A 25026-nucleotide genomic window follows, 5' to 3' on the forward strand; every position below is an offset into this window, starting at 1 on the left:
AGGGGATAGGTGGGAGGAAGGACAGGTAAGGGAGGTGGGGACAAGCTGGACTGGTTTTGGGATGCAGTCTGGAGAGGGGAGATTTTGAAGCTTGTGAAGTCCACATTGATACCATTGGGCTGCAGGGTTCCCAAACAAACTGCAGGAAGTGCTGCACCTCCCCTCTCACTCCCATCCCAGGCCCAAGAAGACTTTCCACATCAAGCAGATGTTCATCTGCACATCTGCTATTGTGGTATACTGTATCCACTGTTCCCGTTGTGGCCTCCTCTACATTGGTGAAACCAAGCGGAGGCTTGGGGACCTCTTTGCAGAACACCTACGCTCGGTTCGCACTAAACAACTGCACCTCCCAGTCGCGAACCATTTCAACTCCCTGTCCCATTCCTCAGACGACATGTCCATCCAAGGCCTCCTGCAGTGCCACAGCAATGCCACCCGAAGGTTGCAGGAACGGCAACTCATATTCCCTTGTGAACCCTGCAGCCTATGGTATCAATGTGGACTTTGCAAGCTTCAACATCTCCCCTCCCCCTACTGCATCCCAAAACCAGCCCATCTTGTCCCCACCTCCCTAACCTGTCCTTCCTCTCACCTATCTCCTTCTCCCACCTCAAACCCACCCCCAAGTCCTGCCTACTAGCCTCATCCAGCCCCCTTGACCTATCCGTCCTGCCTGGACTGATCTATCCCCTCCCGAAATCCCCACCTACATTCACCTTTATGGCTCCATTCCCAACTCTTTGACCTTTGAGGTAAACAAATATAAACTATTGCCATATAAATACTAAAACCCTTATCTCTTTATGAACTCCCCCTTATGCAAACACACACAGACAAACAAATAGAGAACGTGGATTATTGGCAGAGGTCGGTATATATGAAAAGCCAGCACAGTGGTATTTGCTGTGATAATGGGAACTGCAGATGCTGGAGAATCCAAGATAATAAAATGTGAGGCTGGATGAACACAGCAGGCCAAGCAGCATCTCAGGAGCACAAAAGTTGACGTTTCAGACCTAGACCCTTCATCAGAGAGGGGGATGGGGAGAGGGAACTGGAATAAATAGGGAGAGAGGGGGAGGTGGACCGAAGATGGTTCTCCCAGTCGCAAACCATTTCCACTCCCCCTCCTATTTTTTAGATGACATGTCCATCATGGGCCTCCTGCAGTGCCACAATGATGCCACCCGTAGGTTGCAGGAACAGCAACTCATATTCCGCCTGGGAACCATGCAGCCTAATGGTATCAATGTGGACTTCACCAGTTTCAAAATCTCCCCTTCCCCAACTGCATCCCTAAACCAGCCCAGTTCGTCCCCTCCCCCCACTGCACCACACAACCAGCCCAGCTCTTCCCCTCCACCCACTGCATCCCAAAACCAGTCCAACCTGTCTCTGCCTCCCTAACCTGTTCTTCCTCTCACCCATCCCTTCCTCCCACCCCAAGCCGCACCCCCATCTACCTACTAACCTCATCCCACCTCCTTGACCTGTCCGTCTTCCCTGGACTGACCTATCCCCTCCCTACCTCCCCACCTATACTCTCTTCACCTATCTTCTTTTCTCCATCTTCAGTCCACCTCCCCCTCTCTCCCTATTTATTCCAGAACCCTCACCCCATCCCCCTCTCTGATGAAGGGTCTAGGCCCGAAACGTCAGCTTTTGTGCTCCTGAGATGCTGCTTGGCCTGCTGTGTTCATCCAGCCTCACATTTTATTATCTTGCACATATTTTTGTGCCTCTCTCTCTGTCTCTCTCTCTGTCTGTCTCTCTCTCTCTCTTCCCCCTCCCCCACCCAACTCTGTCTCGCAGTTAGTTTCTGTAACTTACTTTCAGTTTCAAACTGATCAGTTAACTGAGAACCGATTGGCTTCACTTGTAAACAACTGCTTGGCTCCTGATCATCACGTTATGGAGTGCAGATACAGAATTCACAATAAGTAGCAAATTCTTTACTGTGAAATTATGCAGCCATCCTGATAAATCCCTGTTTACTTTTATCAGTTCTTTCAATTGAAATCCTCAGTTTCCAAAGATGTAAAAGTAAAAACACATGGTCGTTACAAAACAAATGAGTATTAGCCACATGGGCAGTGAGCAGGATGGTGAATGTAGATCACTGGATGCATGGAGAAAACATCAGACCTGTTTCTAGAATCAAAGTGGGTAATGTGAGCTGAATAGATAATATCCACACTCCTAAAGACATGTTCTATGGTGAGCTTATTATTGGCACAAAACCAACATGTTTTGAAGGAACCAGCATTTCTATGATACATGGAAGTCTGCAAGCAAACCCTCAAATTATCCAACATCGAAGTCGATGCAAAGAGAGTCCTTGTAGCTGACTGAAGCCGGAGGGATTAATATTCGTGAGGCTCTGCAGCCTCAGCAGATGATCATCACTCTAGAAGTGACACACACCCTGGGCGTAATGCATTATCTGTCAGACAGATGGATGCCTTCAAAGCCCAAATGAGCAGATGAGTGATCATGCACACACAAGTTATTTTTGGTAAACTAGATGCAGAAACTAAATATTATTAAATAATTAAATTAAATAACAGGTTATAGTATTTAATTTTAATCAAAGGCAATTTAGCCTGTATGACCCATCTGGTTCACAAATGTTCGTTAAGGTAGGAAACTGCCATCCTTACCTGGTGTGGCCTACAATTGACTCCAGACCCACAGCAATGTGTTTGATGCTGAACTGCCCTCTGGGCAATATATGCTGCCTAGTCACTGACACCCTCATCCTGTGAATGAATAAAGGACCCCAATGTGGCTTCAGAGCAGGCAGTTCACAGCAGACATGATCATCTCTCTATGTTAGCTGCAGGAGAAATACGGAGAACAGCTAACATTCACTCCACCTTGCTTTTTTGAATTTCTCAAAAGTGTTTGACTCCATAACTGGAATGGGAGTCCTCTGGTCATGACAGAAATATTTTTTTTATCTCCTCAAGTCTTGCACTCTCCACTGGTAATCTGTGATAAGCCACGAGGCATTATTCATTTCAGTATCTCCGCCTGTGACAGTTTTGACATCAAGAATGATATGAAACTGGACTGTGTCTCAGTGTCTACTCTGTTTTGTCTCTTTTTCTTTGCTCTCCTGACCCACGCCTTCCGTTTTGGCATGCAAGCAGTATATTTCCACACATGATTCGAGGCCTTCACCTATACAGACCTAAAGCTAAGACAAAAGTGCAGTATGATCTGGTTAGAAACTTCTGTAAACTGACGATGCTACACTACCCAGAATCTCACTGTAGACACAGCCAATATGGTTTTCACAGCTTCTAACCACATGAAAAGTTTTGCAAACAACATCAATCTGTCTACGTAGTATTTTCTGACTTGGTAATGACTTTTGACTTCATAAATCATGAGGTACTCTAAGATTCTTCTGAAGTATGCATATCCTCCAAAATTCATTACCATCCCTCACTTACTTCATGGTATGTGAGCAATGCTTTTTAGCAATTAGGAGAACACATGCGCCTGTACTAGTGTCCTTTCATAATAAGGAGGCACCGCAAACAATGAGATTGTGATCATTTGTCACATGGTTAATATACCAGATACAAGGCTTCCTGAACAGATTTTCTTCTCCCAGTTCAGTTTGGATAGATGCACCAGGGGAACACAGAAGATGTGCTAAAAGTCAACCTGAAAAATGCAATACTGGCATCAACTCTTTGGGGACCAGTATCCTGGACTTAGGCAGATGGAGACAACAGACTGTGGGAACTATCCCAGCATTTTGAAACCCAAGTCCAACAAAAAGAGGAAGCATATAGAGATCTACAAAAAGAGCAAGCCATGACTCAAACTAATAATACATGACCAGACAACCAGCTAATTTCCTATGTGGTGTAAAGTTTATAGATCCTGAATCGACGTTATCAGCCAGAGTTGGGCTTGGTGAAAATAATCGTCCTGACCTGTGAGGGATAACCAATAGTAATGGATGCCCAGACAGACAAGTAGCTACAAAAAGGTCTTGGATTATCTGTCTCATTCCTAGCATATTCTCCGTCGCCATTAGTATCAAGAAAATTATAGTTATGGAGAAAAGGCATTGTGATCAGACTCAACAGCATGCCACTAGAAGTAACTTAGCAAATGCTAATTGGGAGGCGATGGTTTAGTGCATTATCGCTGTTAGTCCTGAGACTCCGCTATCATTTTGGGGACCTGGGTTAGAATCCCACTAAGGCAGACAGTGGAATTTGAATTCAATAAATAAGCATCTGGAATTAAGAATATGGTGGTGACCATGAAACTATTGTCAATTGTCAGAAAAATCTGTCTGGCTCAACAGTGTCCTTAAGGGAAGGAAATCTGTCATCCTTACCTCGTCTGGCCTACGTATGACTCCAGACTCACAGTAATGCCATTGACTCTTAAATGTCCTCTGGGCAATTAAGGATCAGAAATAAATGTTGGTCCCAGTGATGCCCACATCCTGTGAATGAATAGGAAATGTCAGTACCTCGAATGTACAGTTTCAAACAACCTTCTCTCGATGAAGAACTCATCACTTGCATTGGCAAGGCAGCTTCCAATTTATACTGACAACAACTGGGCACAGAAAACAGTAAAATGTCCTGCAGAGTCAAGCTTTTTATTGATAACATCTCCAACCTCAGCATCTTACCAAAAGGCAAGCAAGAAGAAAGTTTCAATAACTTCCATTTCTGGTGTTTACAACCTACTCTTGGGATGACATTGAAAGAGAAAATCACTGAATCAGTTCTTTTCAGACCAAACGTGCTAAGCATAGTATGAAGCATAGGCATGTGTCCAGGCTCAAAGATGATTGAGTTGTCAAAAATACGTGAGACAGGGAAGTAGCCCTTGCTATTAGACTCATAGGCGTCAGAGATCCCATTCAGGAATACTGTCAGGAAAAGAATGAAAGCTCTTAACATCATTTAAGTGAGGAAATTCTAGCTGGCAAATGGTGACACCAGCTCTGGGCAGAAATTTACCACCACAATGTCATCTGCTTTCAGAAGCTCCAACACAGAAGCTAACCCTCCAAACATGGCTTCAGCGAGATCATCCTGCACATCCAGAAAGCTTCGTTTGTGACACTAGTGACAGTTTGCCTTTCCGGAATCATTTTGTTCAACCATTAAAAGAAGTGCAACAGATGATAGCATCTGATTCACCCAAGTTCTGAGGTTACATTCCTAGCATCTCATGCAGATGGAAGGATGTAAATCATGAGCACAGATTTTTTTCAAAAATTAAATACAGAAATCGAATAATTTGTCAAGAAACTAACTATAATATTTAATTTTAGTAGAAGGCTGCCATAATCTGTTTGATTCAATTTGCTTAGCTAATATTTGATTTTCAACTTTACACAGAATTCGAACATATGAACATGAAGTGCTATGGGACAAAGCTCTTGTAACATATGATATTGAAATGAATCTCCCTGTCTCTACACGTCAAGCTGGTATTGTTCAGGTAATGAGACCATAAGATATAGGAGCAGAATTACGCCATTCCGCCCATCAAGTCTGCTCCACCATTTGATTATGGCTAGATGATATTGTGGTCTTAGTCCTGAAATTAGTATTATTATGTACAGCATTATAACTGTAACAACAATAATTGTAATGGAATATACTCCACTTACTTGGATGAGTCTGGTCTGACATCTCTCAGGGAGCTTAACACCATCCAAGACAAAGCAGCCTACTTGATTGGCATCCTATCCATCACCTTCAACAATCCCTCCTGCCCCCAATGTGGCAGCTGTGTGTACCATCTACAAGATGCACTACAGTAACTCACAAAGGCTCCTTTGACAGCACCTTCCATATCTATGACATGTTTGGATCAGAATCTGGGCACGCTGTTCACAATGATCGGTGGATATGTCTAAACTACATGTCAATTTAAAAATGGGCTCACCACCACTTTCTCAAAGCCAAGTAGGGATGGGCAATAAATACTGGTCTAACCATCAACAACAACTTCTATTGAAGGAATTATACTAAATTGCATGATGTACTTCTCAACATTTGGCAGCTATGCAGCTGTTTGAGTCAGTAAATCTGCAAAAAAAAACTGTTAGAGACCATTCTGTGACCAGTCAGCCTATATTTAGGATTATGATTGTCTGCCTGTATGGTATGTTGTCTTTATTAAAATTAGTCTATCCACTTTCCAGCCTGTGTAGGTCAGCTTCCAGATTTATAACTTCTTTTTGCAACATTATGAGACTCCTCTTTTCATCTAATATTATTCTTAATTTCTTTATAAACCACAGATATGTTTCTCACTGAGTTTGTTTTTGAAGTATGTATATTTGTTAAATATTTTGAATTGATTTATTATTTATTACAATTCCTTTAAATCAATTTTCTCGATAAGCTATAGCCAACTGTCCTCCTACATCAATATAACGGACTTTATTTAGATTTTAAGATTCATTTTTGTCATTTTAATATATTCTTTTCAAACTTTAGTGTTGACTTCAGTTGTATTATGACTAGTGTTCCTCAAGATTTGTTTTTGCTGTTAAACATTAATTGATTGCCTAGTTGTACAGTGCTAAACTAAATTTGTCCCTAGTTAGGTTCATCATGTATTGCTTCAGAATGCTTTCTATGAACTCATCTCCCAAACCGTCTTTGTCAACTTGATTGGTCTGCCTGTACAGAGTAGATTACTCCTGCCAGTGTTTTCTCATCCTTGCTATCATTAATCTCCAAATGCACTAATTCTACTCCTCCATTTTCACTGCCTAAATCCTTTGTACTAATGTACTTGTTTCGTCATTTTATTATCAATGTTCTCCTTCCTCCTTTTCAATTTTGTCTGTCTTTTTGAAACACCGTACACTCTGGAATATTTATTTCTCAACGTAGATTACCTTGTAACCATATCCTAGTAATGGTAATTAGGTCTAAATCGTTTATCTGTAGGCCACGAATTCATTCAAATTATTGCAGATGTCCCACACATTCATACTAAGTGTCGTCAACTTTTGGTATTAATCCCTGCATGGACTTTACTTTCTGCTGCACTATTGTTGTTAAACTCTCTGTTGCTTCCTTGGCTTGTCTTTACCCACATTGATATGATTTTCTGTTATCTCAGTTTCTTTTTCTTGTATTTCTAAATCTCTATCCACCTGAGCTCTCCTTCCCCTTTGTTAGTTTAAAAAGCATGTTCCCTGTTCTGACCATACTTGCTGATGCCGTCTTATGTTTGCACACCCAATTCTTCCCTATCATATGCTGGCTACCATTGCCTGGCTATCACTACCCTACATGGTAAAAATTTTGAATATTCTAAATTTCACTTCATGTGAACTCTTCCACCCACATATTTTAAGTTAAAGCCTTTTCCAAAACCCTAGTTATACAGTTCATCAGGACGCTTGTCCAAGTGTTGCTCAGGTAATGTAATGACCATCTCAACAACACAGCTTCATCTTCCTCAGCTTCCACCAATACTGATACCAGAGCCCCATGAATCCAAACCTAATTCTCCCACAGCAGTCTTTGAGTCATTCATTATCTTATTTACCCAAAGTCAATTTGCTTATAATTCAAGTAATAATCCAGAGTTTGTTACTTTTGTGGTTCTACCTTGTAACTTTACTCCCTTGACACTTTCTTGGTCCTTCCTTTGTTGTTGGTATCCATGTGAACTGTGAAAATTGGATCTTTACTCTCCATCATCCTAAGATGTTGTTATGAGCACTGGTATTGGACAAACAACATATCCGGTATACCTCACATGCTTAGTTGCAGAGAACATTATCTTTGCCCCCAACTATTGTGTCTCCTACTACAACTACATTAATTTTTACAATGCCCACGTAAATAACTCACTGCACTGTGGTCACTTTGCTCATCTACCTTTCAGTCTCTAATGTCACCCACACAAGCTGTAAGAACCCTCAAACCTGTTGGACAAATACAAGGACTACAGCATCTTCTGCTTTTGGCTCCCAGATTTGCCTTGCTTAAATTCACACCATTAGGTTGCTGATTAAGAACCAAATCAGAAGTATCTAGGGTAAAACAATCTGCTGGAGCAAGCTGTCCAGGTAACATGCCCCCTCCGTGATGCATTGCAATGTCAGAGCTCAAACTCCAGCTCATCTACTTGGAACTGAAGTTCCCTGAGTAACAGACATTTACTGTAGATGAGATCACAGTGGATCACACTAGTGTCCTGCAGCTGCAATATGTCACTAACCTTGTCATCTTTACTGCATTTATTTCAGCTAAGTAGGGTTCAAATGTAGGAATATCACTGATTGTTATTTGCAGTAATATTAAGTAGTTTTACCAAATTCAAATTTGCTGTAAATTTAATATAACACTGGTACCTCCCCAGTAACAGTTTTATCTTGTTCAGATGATTCAATCTTAAAATTCTACCATTGAATATCCTACCTGTTCTTCTAGTTAATATCTTGGCAAGGAATGAAAGAAAACTGTGCAAGGTCTCATATATGGTGAAAACTTATACAGTCTCAGCTCATTTATTCTTAGAACGTTCTCCTCACTAACACCTTAGGATTGACACCCAAGTTTGGAAAGCTAATGCACCATTATAAATGATTACCCCAATACAGTCCATTGTATCCATTAGATAACATTCCAACATCATCGTACGGACAAGACAGGTAAGCTAAAGAGGCACCGTGACCCTGGGAATCATCAATGCAAATTTCAGATAATTCAGCTGCTAAGATAGCTTTTATCTTTCAAGTCAAATAAGACCAAGGAAACACTGAGTTCATCACGTCTCAACTGACAAATCAAAACTTTTTAAGTTGGATACTTAGAGAAAGAATTAAAAGAAGCAAAGGCAGAGTATGTGAAGGAGAAATTGGGCATTTCTTATCATGAGCGTGATAAATAATCTAAGATATGAAGAACCAATTTCCATGCAAGATGCGAGTAATTGCTGAATATGAAGGCATCATTCAACTGACCATGGTACAAAAGGAGTCCCAATAAGATTGGTATCAATGAAGGAATCCCCCAGTTACTGGAGCCATACCTAAAACATGCAAAAATAATCTTCTCATCAGACAGGCATCATTCAAAGGTTAGAACATTGCTGCAAGACCTCCTCAAGGCAAGAAGAACAGAAAATCTGGAAATACTTACCGTGTCAGGCAGCACTGGGACAAGCTGCAAGGTCTTCAAATGTTAATTCACTTTCTCTCCACAGATATTGCCTGTCTTACTGAGCATTTCCAGCATTTTCTGTTTAATGTTTTCAGATTTCCAGCATATACAGAATTTTCCTTTTCCTTGGGGACAGTACCTTATTTTTACATAATCTGTCACAAGATCGGAAATGAAGCTGTTAATTCATGATTCCACAGTGCTTAGCTCCATGTACAATTTCCCCATTGATGAAACAGCTAATTCTGGCCTACAGATGGACCTGGGAAACATTTAGGCTTGGGCTATCAAATGTCAGATTATGTTAGTGACAGGCATTGAAAATCTCCGACATGAAAAGAGACAGCTATTCTACCCTCTGTGGTGCCATCATTACGATGTTGCCTCATCATTAACATTTTCAGCATCATCTGAAACTCAACTGGACCTGCCATATAAACTAAAACAGCAGGCCAGAAACTGTAAGAATCAAAATCATGAAAATTATCTACAAACTAAGATAAAGGAATATTGGCCATTTGCCTGGATGGATATAACAGTAATAACACTTGGAAAAAGTCAGCATTGTCAAGTATAAAGCAGTTGTTTGAAGGGCATCTTTGACTCAAAATGCACCTGACCACCAATTTAGTTTGGTTGCATTAAATACCAAATCACCAAACAAAGGACAATTTCTTTTCTGGAGTGTTTACCAAGAAGCCCAAGAGTGCACATATCATAAGAACAGCACCATCTCCATGGTCATCACAAATCACCCACCGTTCTCATATAAAACGTCCTCAAGTGACATATATTTCTTTTTGCAAAGATAGTACCAGTAGGTCGTGAAAGCTCACCACTTTTTCAGGGCAACTAAGCCTTAACAACATCACCTACAAATTTTATCTTTATTTTTTAAAAGTGCATCTAACTTCATCATTTTTCCAATTTTTTTCTTCACTTTTGATCAATCTTATTGTGCCTTCTTAACTTCAGTGCTAAATCTTTATAGCAGTTGCAAATAGCACCGCTTAATAAAACAGAGATAATGGGAACTGCAGATGCTGGAGAATCCAAGATAACAAAGTGTGGAGCTGGATGAACACAGCAGGCCAAGCAGCATCTTAGGAGCACAAAAGCTGACGTTTTGGGCCTAGACCCTTCATCAGAAAAGGGGGATGGGGAGAGGGAGCTGGAATAAATAGGGAGAGAGGGGGAGGCGGACCGAAGATGGAGAGAAAAGAAGATAGGTGGAGAGGAGAGTATAGGTGGGAAGGTAGGGAGGGGATAGGTCAGTCCGGGGAGGACGGACAGGTCAAGGGGGCGGGTTGAGGTTGGTAGGTAGGAAATGGATGTGCGACTTGAGGTGGCAGGAGGGGATAGGTGAGAGGAAGAACAGGTTAGGGAGGCGGGGATGAGCTGGGCTGATTTTGGGATGCAGTGGGGGAAGCGTGATTTTGAAGCTTGTGAAATCCACATTGATACCATTGGGCTACGGGTTTCCCAAGCGGAATATGAGTTGCTGTTCCATCAACCTACGGGTGGCATCATTATGGCTCTGCAGGAGGCCCAGGATGGTCATGTCGTCTAAGGAATGGGAAGAAGAGTTAAAATGCCAACCGTAGGTTGCAGGAACAGCACCTCATATTCCGCCTGGGAACCCTCCAGCCCAATGGTATCAATGTGGATTTCACAAGCTTCAAAATCTCCCCTCCCCCCACTGCATCCCAAAACCAGCCCAGCTCGACCCCGCCTCCCTAACCTGTTCTTCCTCTCACCTATCCCCTCCTCCCACCTCAAACCGCACCTCTATTTCATACCTACTAACCTCATCCCGCCCCCTTGACCTGTCCGTCCTCCCAGGACTGACCTATCCCCTCCCTACCTCCCCATCTATGCTCTCCACCTATCTTCTCCTGTATTCATCTTCGGTCCGCCTCCCGCTCTCTCCCTATTTATTTCAGAATCCTCTCCCCATCCCCCTCTCTGATGAAGGGTGTAGGCCCGAAACGTCAGCTTTTGTGCTCCTAAGATGCTGCTTGGCCTGCTGTATTCATCCAGCTCCACACTTTGTTATCTCTGGTAGTAAAACAATTTTCCGGCCTACTGACTCAAAATCTGTAATTGATTTATTTGTTAATACTTACCCACTTGTTGCTTCTGAACATCCCATAAAAACCAAATATTAGTTTTTGGTTCTGAAGAAAGGAGCATGTGTGTGATACCATGGCCTCAATCTTTTTACAGCTGTTGATCTGTTATGCATTTCCAGTATTCTTTTGATTACTGAAACCTTAAGGGATGGAATGGACGAATGATGGTTGCTTTGAAAATCATGTCTGTAGTTCTTTGTTTATCAATTTGCCTTTAACATGCTCACAAATAGATGATGAAATGTATAGTTGATTCGTGTTTGCTAATGTAGGCTTTACAGAACTTTGGATTGTGCCATGTTCTCACTACATATCTGAAGGGACTTGAAGCTGAAAATGCAGAATGGTGTGAGGAATTGCAGGAAATCTGTTTCCAGGCAGCCTGGAGAAACATGCAGTGGGATCACGTCCCCCCATGCAGGTAAGTGCACAGTTTCCGGCTTCAAATAAAGTGAATTGCACTAAACTTGTTCTGTAAAGTTCTTAGTATTTTGGATTTATTCATTGTTATTGTATTAAAACAACTTCTTGAGCCTGAAACTTAGATCTGAACTGCAATGCCTGAAAGAGTAGTGAAGGCAAATTCAGTCAGTGCTTTCAAGAGGAATTGGTTAAGCACCTAAAAGGAGAATTAATTTGCATGATTACAGGGCGCTGAAGTGGTTGGACATTGCAGTGATCTGGCTCAAGCTCACCGAAATGAAAAACCTCCATCTGCGCTGTAAACATTCTTTTATTCCACCCTACAGTCATTTCAGAAATATTTTAGTAACCTCTGGACCCACTTTTGATATAGATACCTGTCAGTGATTTCTCTAAAATTTAATTATATTGTGTCCTTGATGAAACAAAATGTCACAAGGTACTTAAACATGTCTGTTTATTATCACCTGAATAGCATTTTAATCTCTTAACATACTTCATTCTTGGTAAGGTAATTTTCATGCTTTGACATTTTAAAACACATTAAGAAGCAAATCCGTTTCCATTGGTTCCATGTACTCCTCTTGAATTATACTTGCACTTTGCAGCTATGGAGTTGTACAGATATTTGGCTATTAATTTTCTTTTGTTTTAAATTATTTGGCTAATTATACTACCTTGTTCAATCCCAGAAATGAGTCTTCAGGACCTGGATATCATGAATCTGTGTACAATGCATTGCAATCTCTCAAAGATGAAGAATTTTCTGCCTTCCATGAGATTTTAAAGTTTGCCAGGTATTTGCAGTCACCATTGATCATTCTTTGATGTAATCCATCTTTGGCAAACTCAGAGGAAGTTTTACTTTTTGTTACGATTGAACCTGTCATGCTAGTCTTTAGTCATCTAAAATTTACTGCAAATTTTACTTCATAATTTGCTTCAATGTAATTACCTTCCTCACGTTAAATGTGGTTCAGGCAAATCTTTTAAACTCTTAGACTTGTATTTATTCATTTTTACCAATGAAGGATACCTGAACTGCTCTTTCCAGCATTTTCGTTTCCTATTTCAGGTTTTCAACATCTAGTCATTGGTAGGACAGAACATCAACATTGCTAAGAAAATGCACAGTTTGTTTCAGCATTTCATCTTGCACTCTTCAGACGATTTTCAAGAAATACCCAACGTAAAGGATAAATAACATTTATACTTTGAGAGGAGAGTGCTGATGTTTGGCAAGTGGGCTCTGATTGGTCATAGCATTGCTCTGTTGAATGCATCATGACATTAGATTATGATTGACAGTTAACTGCCAAACTTCGTTTAAATTTTAAACCAGGCAAGTTGGCTGTGATTGGCCAAGGCATTTCTCTGAGAAATGAACCAGAAATTGCCTGTAGTCTCTTTTGTTGAGTTGAAACAAGTGCAATGTATTCCCATCTTCTTTCTGCCTACAAACCCCATTTATTAATGTATGTGGCTTGCAGGACACACAAGTGCACAGCATTGCAAGCAGATTGTTAGTCTGATAGCCCTAAATTGGTTTTGAATTTTGTCCGCATTGTCAGGTTGGGTATAGCCTCTCTTCTCATACGCTAACAATATTGTTTTCCAGTTGCATTAGTACTTATTGTGAATTGTTCCTTTTTTCTATTCGCTCGTGAAATGTGGACATTGCTGGCTGGGCATTGGTTGCTTCTCTCTCGTTTCCCTGGAGAAGGTGGGCTGCCTTCTTGAACTGCTGCAGTCCCTCTGCTGTAGGTTGACCCACAATGCCATTAGGGAGGGAACCCAGGATTTTGATCCAGTAACAGTGAAGGAATGGTAATATACTTCCAAGTCAGAATGGTGAGTGGCTTGGTGGAGAACTTGCAGGTGGTGTTCCCATGCATCTGCAGCCCTTCCACTCCTAGATAGAAATGGCCATGGGTTTTGAAGGTGCTGTCTGAGAATTTTTGCAGTGCATCTTGTAGATAATACACATGCTGCTACTGAGCATAAGGCATGGAGGAAACAGATGTTTGTCGATGTAGTAACAATCAAGTGGCTGCTTTGTCCTAGATAGTTTCAAGCTTTGTGAGTGTTGGCGAGTGGGAAGTATTCCATTTCGCTCAAGATTTGTGCCCTGTAGCGGGTGGACAGGCTTTGGGGAATCAGAAGGTGAGTTACTGTCCAGTTGCTGTTCAGTGGGGATAGAGAGCCCTGCATTGAACCACTGTAGTCCATTTGGTATAAGTAGACCAAAATGCCTCGGGAGAGAATTCCAGGATTTTGATGTTAATAATGGTTAGATATTCTCTTGTTGTTGATGGTCATTGCCTGGCATTTGTGTCCTGTGAATGTTACTTGCCACTTATCAGCCCAAGCCTAAATTTGTCCAGATCTTGTTGCATTTGAACATGGACTACTTCAATATCTGAGCACTTCTGATGGGCAGAAGATGAAAAGCTACAATAAAATGTGCCCATCTTTTATCAGCAGTACTGAAATTTCCATCATCAGAAGTATGTTGTTTTTACATTATAATTTATTCCATTTGCATTCATCATGGACATCAGAATGACAGTGATTTACAATTTATTATGCCAATAGGGTGAAAGAAGTTGAAGAATTATGCAAAGGAAGCCTGGAGTCAGTTCATTCTCTGTATCCTACTCTGTGTAGATTGCAGATTCTTGGAGAACTGGAAACCATTGGGCAACTGTTGTTCAGGTAACCAGTTGAAGTTTTATTAGCATTTATAGTGAACTGAACTATATTTGTTCTTTGTTTCTAGGGTATACCAACACATTTCTGAAATACCTTTGCTTAAAGTACTGGAAATGTATAAGGATGGGTGTCAGTTGAAGACACCCATAACCTTAACCTCCTAAAGTTAAATATCTCACCATTAACCAGTTTAGGCTGCTTAGGTATGGTCGTGAGATTGCACAGTGCATGCTGAACAACAGATAGCAAGGAGGAGAGGAAAAATGTAAGAAAGGGGAGCAAAATACTGCAATCTGAAGGAAGGAGAATTGTACTCAAAACTTAATTTCAATTTTGCAAATAATATTATGCTTATTTTCAGATCTGCAACAGATAATTCATTGAATGAGGTGCACAGAAAATGGGAGCAACAACTTCAGCTTCTCAAAGACAGTGACTTTACCTTCCAGGAGCCTATCTTAGCCATGCGGACAGTTATTCAGGAGATGCTTATCAAAAAGGAAATGGATGCTCAAAAAAAGGATTTCATTAAGGGTGCTCTGACTGAGCATTTACTTCAGATGGCAAAATTAGCACGAGCAGCAAGAAATTCCCAGGTTCAGCACCTTTATAAAAATTGTTTATTCTGAAAATGAAGTAGTATTTCTGTAGTACACAAAAAATATTAAGCTGTTTGGGCATGAATACATTATCTATATTTTAAAATTACAAGGTTTTGTCTGCAGGAATTTGTACTTTATCACTGTATTCCTGTCATTGCATTTATCACTGACCTCATACTTGTGCTATCTCCAAGACCAACTACTCCCATCTTTGTAACATTTCTTGACTTTGCTCACCTGCTGTTAAAGTCTTTATCTTTTGCTTTTGTAACCTCTATAATGCAAAACCAGCAGAAACAGGAAGCATCATCAGCATTCAGAAGCAGCAGAGAGAGAGAGAGAGAGAGGGAAAGCAGGACCAGAGTTCAAATGTATAAGAGAGCGCAGAACCAGAGTTCCAAAGTGCAAGGGGAAGTGAGATAAAGCAGAGTCAGGATGGGGCAGGAAAAGATTGCATTGAACCACAGCACTTGATTTGGTATAGGTAAACCCGCAATGCCATTGGTGGTGGGGAGGCTGGTGGTGTGGTGGTGGTGGCGTTGGAGCTCCATGATTTTGATTCGGTAACAACTGAAGAAGTAGCGATGTATTTCAAAATTAGGATGGTGAGTGACTTGAAAGGGAATTTGCAGGTTGTGTTCCCTTGTATTTGTTTCCCTTTTGCTTTTAGATGGACATATTCATGGCTTTGGAAGACACTGTCTAAGGATAAAATGCTGCCTTGATGTCAAGGGCAGTCACTCTCACTTCAGCTCTAAAACTCATCACTTTTGTCCATGTTAAACCAAGGTTGTAATGAGCTGTGAAACGTAAATCGAGCATTGGTGAGCAGGTTATTGCTAAACAGGTGCTGCTTGACAACACTGTGGTTGACACTTTGCTCATGATTGAGAGTAGGCTGTGTTGAATTTGTCTTGCTTTTTATATACAGAGGAAACTTATGTAATTTATCAAATTGACTCATAGATGCCAACATTGTAGCTGTACTGAAAAAGCTAGTCAAAGGTTGAAGAATGTTCTGAATAGGGGGAAATTGAAGTTGATGTCGCAATCAGATAAGCCCATGATTTTACCAAATGGTGGAGCCGACTTGAGGACCTCTTCGACCTATTCCTATTCCTTATTAATTTTTATATGTGCAGCCTTTCCATTGCACTCCTAGTTGAACCCTACATAAACTTAAGGCCAAAACTCTGTCTCTGTCCTTACTCACAGCAAGTCCAGCTCTCCTATCATCCCTTTTGTTACTGACTTACAATGGCTGTCAGCCAATAAATTTCTCCTCATCGCTTTCAAACTGGCCCATGGCCATCATCCCTCTCTATCTCCTCCAATCTGCCAACTCTTTGAGATATCTGTGCACATCCAGTACTCACCTCTTGTTCATTTCTAATCATAATTACTCTATTGCTGGTTGCATCTGCGGTTGTCTAGGCCCCCACCTCTGGAAGTGACACCTACATTTCTCCACTTTCTATCTCGTTTGCCTTCTTTAAAACCTATCTTAATACCTACCTCTTTGACCAAATGTTTGGTCATTTGAACTAATTTCTCCTTATGTGCCTTGGGTGTCATATTTTGTTTTGTTATGCTCCTGTAAAGCATCTTGGGAAGTTTAATTATGTTAAAAATACTGTATACATATATATTATTGTTTTATTGGACTATAACATGGTAAAACAACTGATGTTTCCCTTGCTTGTACTCCAAGATTTTCTCTCACTGCAGTTACACTGTGTATTTTCCGTGCACATGTATGTATATGTAAAGCATATATGTATCATTTGGTTACAGCTGGCAGAGAAAGCCATCTTCCAGATCAAGCAACACAATCCATTTGGGTTTGGCATTTCCACCTGGCAATTGGAAGAAGCTCAGGTCTTCTGGGCTAAACAGGAACAGAGTCTTTCTCTTGATGTTCTTAAGCAAATGATTGACAAATTGGAGGTATGTTCCCTGACCTCAAGCTATCGAAGCATAAAATGTGACTCAAAAGCTTTGTTTCACAATTAGTATAAATAAGAGGGAAGGGTAGTGTAGATTTAATAGGTTGCAGTGACTGCAACACAAGCGCAAAACATTGGTGATGCAGTTAATTAATGTTCACAGAGGGCTGTGTGTACTTACAGATGTTGTTAGTTGTAAGGCAATTTTACTAATTGTACAGGGAAGGCTGTATTTCAGTAAGCATTCTAACACAACAGTTAAAATAGGCACCGACTTTCAGCATTGCAAATGAAAATCAGCTTTACAAGCAAAAACAGAGAAGTTTACTCCCCTCTGCAAATTTTTGGCTTAGAACTGGATGCAATTCTGTTATTGAACCTGTATCACTGCCACTCTGGACTGAGTAGGAACTCAGAAAAATTTAATCATTCATTTATGTCAAAGCATTATTTTTCAAATTACTTGTGTATAATGTTTATGTTAGGAATGAAAGACTTTCAAGAATATTGTTAAAATTGAGATAATAAAACATGTCCATCAGATTTGCCTTCCTATTCAGTTCAGTGGCCACTTGTTTATCTCTTTTAATGTTTTAGCATCTTTCAACTTGTTCTTATGTCTGTCTTCTTAGGTAAATGGCAATGAGTCATTAATGCCACTGTATGTTGAGTGCTTGAGACTCTGTGGCAACTGGTTGGCAGAAACATGTTCAGAAAGTCCAGGCACCATCATGCAAAAATATTTAGAAAAGGTGAGCATGAGGAAGTGAACAATGACCAATAATAATTGGTGACACATTTGGGTAACAATCTTCTACCCTAAAATAATGAAACCATAACGGGCCGTTTATAGTGGCTAACAATTGTAATATCTAGCAAGAGTTTTGAATGCAGTTGCTTTTGTGTTCAAAATACATACATGCGTCACGTCTGAGTTCTACAAATTGACATAGTACTGGGGCATCCTATAATATGCAGCATTTATTCTCCATTGCATAATATAGACACTAAATGAATTGCCAAAAGGACTTTTGCTAAGAAACTGTCATAATTGATATTTAATAACATTATTACTTATCTCTAAGGCTCTTCTATCTCTGAACAAACCTGAATTGTCTACTTAACTATTTGAACATCTTCAGCAAGCAACAGGTATTACAGTGCTGAATTGTTTTCTTTTGTCTTTTCAGGCTGTAACTCTCAGTATTCAACACGAGAACACAGATCACAATGGGAAGATGGAAGCATTTTTATCACTGGCACGTTTCTCAGATGCACAATACCAGAGTATTGATAATTATATGAAATCATCTGAGTTTGAAAACAAACGTGCACTTCTCAAGAATGCCAAAGAGGAAATCCATTTGATCAGAGAACACAAATTTCAAACTAACAGGTGGATGTGAAAACTATTTCTCATAAAAGACTATTCAGTGTAGCATAAAATCCTCCATAGTTATCCAAAGTTCTTTTATATTTATGGGACTATAATACAACTACCTTGTTTCATGAATTTGTGCTGGTCTTCCACATTCTACCTTTTGGAAACTTAAGGCCTTTGAAAAGTCTGCTGCTAATATCTTAACTTACATTAAGTCCTGTTTCCCTATCACCCCTGTACTCAGTGACTTATGTTGCCTTCCTGTCAAAAACGTCTTGATTTTAAAGTCTCATCTTCTTTTCAAATTACTCGATATCTTTCCCCCTTCTGTTTCCACAATCACCTCCAGCTTCACAACCTTCATGAAACAAGGAAATAGCAGAGACTTTAAACAAATATATTCTATCCATCTTAACAATAGGAGAAATCAATAGGCAAAAGAGAGGGAGGAACTTAAAACATTCACAATCCTAATGAAAAGTACTAGGAAAATTAATGGGATTAAATGCTGATAGCCCCAGGACCTGATGGCCTGTCCCAAACCAAGTGACTACAGAAATAAAAACAATACAGCCAATGCTGGAAATTTGAAGTAATTTTTAAAAAATGTCAGAGAAACCCAGCAGAGCTGGCAGCATCTATAGGCAGAGAGCAAAGTTAACATTTTGAGCCCAGTACGATTCCTGTTCAGAATAGAAGAAGAGTCAAATTGGACTCGAAGCATTAGCTTTATTTCTCTCTTGACAGATGCTGCCAGACTTGCAAGGAACAGACATAGTGGAAGCATTGCTGTACTTTTCTAAAATTGCCTAGATTCAGAAAAGGTCACATGTTTGGAAAACTACAAATGTGTAACTCCACAGGAAAAGAGGAAGACAGTGGGCTGGAAGCTACAGGCCAGTTACTCTAGCATCTATCATTGATGAGACATCTGAAAATCATAATATAATCAAGTAAAGTCAACTCTGTTTTATGAAATGTTTGACAAATTTTATCAGAGACCTTTGAGGATGTAACAAACATGATGGATAAAAGGAAACCAGTAGATGTAGTATATTTTGATTTTTAAAAGGCAGCTCAGTAAGGTGCCATGTAAAATATTACAACATAAGAACTCTTGATGTTGGGGTAATATATTTGCAAAGGTGAAACACTGGCTAACTAACCGGAAACAGTCAGGATAAATGGTTCATTCTCAGCTTGGCTGAGGTGATTAAGTATATTTTAGCCAAATTTGCAGATGCTAGAAAGATAGGTAGGAAAGCTTTTTGTGAGGAGGATAAATAGAGCCTGCAGAGGGGTTTTGTTAGGCTAAGTGAATGCGGAAAATATGAAACTCCACTTTGGTGGCAAGAATAGAAAGTTAGTATTGCTTAAGTGGAGAGGATACAGAATGCTAACATCCTGGTACATGAATCATGAAAATGTAGCCTGCAGATACAGCAATTTTTAGGAAGGCAATGGAGGACTGCACATAGTTCAATAAAGAGTGCCAGAGGACATGCCATGAACACTAACAGGCATACTTAAAAATGAGGTGCCAGGTTAAATAAAAAGTATATTATCTAAATGGTAAGCTGATGCAGTGAGATTGGGGTGACCTTAATGCAGGAATCACGAAAGGTTTGTATAGAAATACAGCAAGAACTTGGGAAAGCTCATGGAATGTTTTTGTTTATTACAAGGGAAATGGAACACAAAAGTTGGGGGGGATATGCTTAAGTTACATAGGGTATTAGTAAGACTACATCAGGAGCACTAAGAATAGTATTGGTCTCCTTTATTTAAGGAAGGACGTAAATGCGCTGGAGGCAGTTCAGTGCAGGTTTGCTAGTCAACTACCTGGAATGTGTCAGTTGCCTTATGAGGAAAGGTCGGATATATTAGGCTTGTGTGTGCTGGAGTTTAGAAGACCGAGGTGTATTGATTGAAACATTTCAACAGTATGATGTGGAAAGAATGTTTCTTCTGTGGGAGAATCCAAAACTGGGGGTCACTGTTTAAAAATAATTTGCTTGTTTAAGAGAGAAATAAGAAGAAATGTGCCTTGTTGGTGTGTGTGTGTTTCAAACTCTGTCTTCCTCAAATGGTAATGAGGGTAGAGTTTTTTTTTTAAAAATGGATGTAAGTAGTTTCTTATTAATTAAGTCAGTAAAAGGTTATTGGGAGTAAGTGGGATTGTGGAATAATCAGATCAGTCGTGATCCTATTGAATGGTGGAGCAGGCTGGAGGGTACCAGCGGCCTGTTCATGCTTCCAATTCATGTTTCTGTGGGTCTCTTATTTAAAATATGAGGAGAATTTTATTCTCTAAGATGATTATTAATCTGGAATTCTGTACCTGAGAGGGCTTTAAAGTCTGGATCGTTGAATATATTTGAGATTGAGTAGGCTCAAATGAAAGAAAATGAAGAAAGTAAAACTGTCTGAAAGTTTGGCAAAAACAACTTTACTCAATTGATTTTTGACACTTTCTAAATATTTTCTGTTTACTAGATATGTGGTGAAAGTACAGCGAGAATGTGAATTAGATGAAAAAGCAATGTGTGCGTTGCAAGAGGATCGTAAGCAGTTTCTGTGTAAAGCAGTGGAGAACTACATCAATTGCTTGCAGAGTGGAGAGGAGCATGACATGCGTATCTTTAGACTGTGCTCTTTGTGGCTTGAAAATTCAAATGTTCCAGAAATAAACAACAAGATGAAGGTAATGTCTGAGAAAAATACAAATACAAAATGGATGTGAGTTTGCTGGCTGAGCTGGAAGGTTCGTTTTCAGACGTTTCGTCACCATTCTAGGTAACATCATCAGTGTGCCTCCGACGAAGCGCTGGTGTTATGTCCCGCTTTCTATTTATCTGTTTAGGTTTCCTTGGGTTGGTGATGTCATTTCCTGCATTGGTGATGTCATTTCCTGTTCTTTTTCTCAGAGGATGGTAGATTGGCTCCAAATCAATGTGTTTGTTGATGGAGTTCCGGTTGGAATGCCATGCTTCTAGGAATTCTCGTGCGTGTCTCTGTTTGGCTTGTCCTAGGATGGATGTGTTGTCCCAATCAAAGTGGTGTCCTTCCTCATCTGTATGTAAGGATACCAGTGATAGTGGGTCATGTCGTTTTGTGGCTAGTTGATGTTCATGTATCCTGGTGGCTAGCTTCCTGCCAGTTTGTCCAATGTAGTGTTTGTCACAGTTCTTGCAAGGTATTTTGTAGATGACGTTGGTTTTATTTGTTGTCTGTATAGGGTCTTTTAAGTTCAATGAATTTAAAAGACCCTGTACAGACAACAAATAAAACCAACGTCATCTACAAAATACCTTGCAAGAACTGTGACAAACACTACATTGGACAAACTGGCAGGAAGCTAGCCACCAGGATACATGAACATCAACTAGCCACAAAACGACATGACCCACTATCACTGGTATCCTTACATACAGATGAGGAAGGACACCACTTTGATTGGGACAACACATCCATCCTAGGACAAGCCAAACAGAGACACGCACGAGAATTCCTAGAGGCATGGCATTCCAACCGGAACTCCATCAACAAACACATTGATTTGGAGCCAATCTACCATCCTTTGAGAAAAAGAACAGGAAATGACATCACCAACGCAGGAAAGGACAGCACCAACCCAAGGAAACCTAAACAGATAAATAGAAAGCGGGACATAACACCAGCGCTTCGTTGGAGGCTCACTGATAATGTTACCTAGAATGGTGACGAAACGTCTGAAAACGAACCTTCCAGCTCAGCGAGAAAACTCACTTCCAGAACCTCAACCTGTGTTACAAATCTTCTCAAAACTCGCTAACAAATACAAAATGTTTAGACTTTTTAAGAAGTCTTTTATATATAGGCAAGATGTATTCTTTTCTGTTCTATATTTCATTATTTACCAGCAAGTTCCACTTAGGCCACCTTGCATTGTTTGCAGACATTTTTAAGCACTGCACCTCTCCCAACTTCTACTTTAAATATGAGGCTACATGGTTAAATTTTCCCTTTCCTCAACGGTAATGGTGGAAAGCAAATAACGGTGAGAATTGAAACAATCGGATTCTTGACATTGAGGAAAATCTTCTTGATTTTATCCTCAAGGGTTAAATAGTAGCTTCATAATTTTGCCCTTGAATCCTGACTATTTCATTTTTTATGCATTGTGTTCCATCGCCCTATTTGTGGCCCCCTTCCAATTTTCATATTTTCCACCAAGAAACTAAATAGTGCCAGTTCCTAACAGGTAATTCAGAGTGGGAACCTGGCTGCTGCAGTTCACTGATCTATGCAACTGCTTCTTTAGATATCCCTGCATTTTCCATGGCCGTCCTCTACCCTATGCCCATGAAATTTGGCATCAGGAAACCACCAGCTTCACCAGATAATCATGACTGCTCTCAGACTAATTCAGACTATTACTCTACACCTTCAACAATTTGTTTTGGAACTCTTGGACCGCTGTGATTTGCGTGCTTCTGCCAGATCACTTTGCGCACAGGGATAGACTTGTATCTTGTGCATTCATACAGGATGATTTTATGCTGATGTGGTCACACTTTCTGAATGAGGATCACTGGACCCGAAACATTAACTCTGATTTCTCTCCAAAGATGCTGCCAGACCTGCTGAGAGTTTCCAGCAATTACAGTTTTTGTTTCTTATTTCCAGTATACACAGGCCTTTTTTTTTTAATGATCATACATATCTTATGGTTCTTAGTTTACTTTCTTAGCACTCACTGACTTGGAAGCTATCAGGTCCTATTTGCATTGCTTTATTCAAACACTGTCTTTGACATTAACACTGACTTATACTGAATGTGGGTGCAAAATGAAAATCATTAATAATCAGTCAGGGAGTACCATCAGTTTGTCAAAGCTTGTCTTTTTTACAACCCAGGCTGTTGATCTTACCAGTATCCAGTTATCAGGGATTGGCACAATGACTCTGCAGGTCAAGTGCAAGTAATTCAGGGACTTTGTTTATTCATTTGTGGAAGGGAGGCATTTATTGACGATGCTAATTACTGTTGTGAAGGTGATGATAAACTGCTTTCTTGGCCTGTGTAATTCTAGAGGGACACACAGTGCTCTGAGAAAGAGAGTTCCAGAAGTCAGAGTCAGCAACAGTGAAGAAATGGCACAGTGTTTCAAATCAGGATGGTGTATAACTGGGGGGGGACTTTCAGGTTGTAGTATTCCCATGCATCTGTTGCTTTTGTCCCTGTGGGTGGTAGAGGTTGCAGGCTTGAAGGGTGTTGCTAAGGAACTTTGATGAGTTACTACAGTGCATCTTCCAGATAATATACACTGCTGCTACTGTAGGCCCCATCAGGCAGGCTGCTTTGACTTCAATGGCATCACCGTTCTCAGCTTATCCAGGAAAGTGGAGCATATTCAGTCATACTCTCGACTTGTGCCTTGTTGGTTATAAACAGGCACTTAGGAAACAGGAAGTGAGTTACTTGCTAAAGAGCTCCTAACTTCTGATTACAGGTAGACAATTGTTTAGACACCAGTTCATGGGAATGGGCTGTGATTATTTGAGGCGTTCCTGCCATGTACCTCTGGAGGGAGGGCCATTCAGTAATGGAGGTTTGATTAATAATGAATGGGGCAATCCTTGGAGTCCTGGGCAAAGCAGCCAACTTCAGTCTTGGAATAAAACAGAAAGAACCATAAGAAATAGGAAAAGGCGTAGGCTTTTTCTGCCATTCAGTGGATCACTCCATACATCCACTTCCCTGCTGGAGAACCTCAGCAGGTCTGGAAACAGCTGTAGAAGAGAAACAGAGAGAGCATTTCAAGTCCAGTATGGCTCTTCCTCAGATTTGAAAAGAATGGCAAGTGATGATTCTTATGCAGTTGACAAATAAGGAGTTGACAAACTCAGTGAAACAGATGGTGTGAGGGTCCCAGAACAAAAGACAGTGATAATGGTGGAAGAGATTAGATACAGATGCAGAATAGCTGTTAATGGTAAGTGTGAATTGTAGAAAATAGGTCAAATTTTCTGAAAGCAAACCCATGCAAACAAGATACACAGAATGGGAAAGATGGAGGAAAGTGGTAATAGTCTCAACTTGAACTCAACATTGAGTCCAGAAGGCTGTAAAATGCCAAATTGAAAAAGAAGTTAGTGTTTGTCCAGCTTGTGTTGGGCATCAGTGGAGCACTAACAAAGTTGAAACCTTGATAGAGATAGTCAGAACTGCAAATGCTGGTGTCGGAAATAACACAGTGTGAAGCTGGAGGAGCACAGCAGGCCAGGCAGCATTGGAGGAGCAGGAAATCTGAAGAAGGGTCCCAACCCAATATATTAACTTTACTGCTCCATTGATGTTGCTGGGCCTGCTGTGTTCCTCCAGCTCCACACTGTAAAACCTTGGTATGTTGGATTTGTCAAATGTATAATAACTTCACAAAATGGCTGGAACCACAGGTAAAGTGCCTGGAAGACAGTACAGTTGTTTTTCTCCAAGTTGGAGTAAAATCTTTGGATTTTAAGACTCTTTCTGAGGGCATATAAAGCCTACAGTGCTATCTTCTACATCTTGCCTCATAGCAGCCAGATTCTTCAATCGAAATTTAAGTATGTAAGGACATAACCTGTGATGTGGAAGGGGGCTTATTTTTGGGGGTGGAG

The 25026-nt window shown here is 40.4% G+C and overlaps 1 protein-coding gene across 5 annotated transcripts in view; it reads left to right on the plus strand.

Annotated features, from left to right (window-relative positions):
* atm (ATM serine/threonine kinase) overlaps positions 1 to 25026 on the plus strand; it is a 173081-nt gene that overhangs the window by 110323 nt on the left and 37732 nt on the right. For 4 of the 5 annotated variants that reach the window (XM_059646635.1, XM_059646634.1, XM_059646637.1 and 1 more), the window contains exons 42-50: positions 5388 to 5490; positions 11590 to 11738; positions 12433 to 12537; positions 14336 to 14455; positions 14814 to 15048; positions 16849 to 17001; positions 17633 to 17752; positions 18191 to 18396; positions 20878 to 21085. In XM_059646635.1, the coding sequence (XP_059502618.1) occupies positions 5388 to 5490; positions 11590 to 11738; positions 12433 to 12537; positions 14336 to 14455; positions 14814 to 15048; positions 16849 to 17001; positions 17633 to 17752; positions 18191 to 18396; positions 20878 to 21085 (1399 nt within the window). Of the gene's footprint in view, positions 1 to 5387; positions 5491 to 11589; positions 11739 to 12432; positions 12538 to 12815; positions 12936 to 14335; positions 14456 to 14813; positions 15049 to 16848; positions 17002 to 17632; positions 17753 to 18190; positions 18397 to 20877; positions 21086 to 25026 lie in introns of those variants that run through there. The other variant, XM_059646638.1, reaches the window with a different exon arrangement.

This window comes from Stegostoma tigrinum, chromosome 6 (genome assembly GCF_030684315.1).
Source record: "Stegostoma tigrinum isolate sSteTig4 chromosome 6, sSteTig4.hap1, whole genome shotgun sequence".
Classification (NCBI taxonomy): Eukaryota; Metazoa; Chordata; class Chondrichthyes; order Orectolobiformes; family Stegostomatidae; genus Stegostoma; species Stegostoma tigrinum.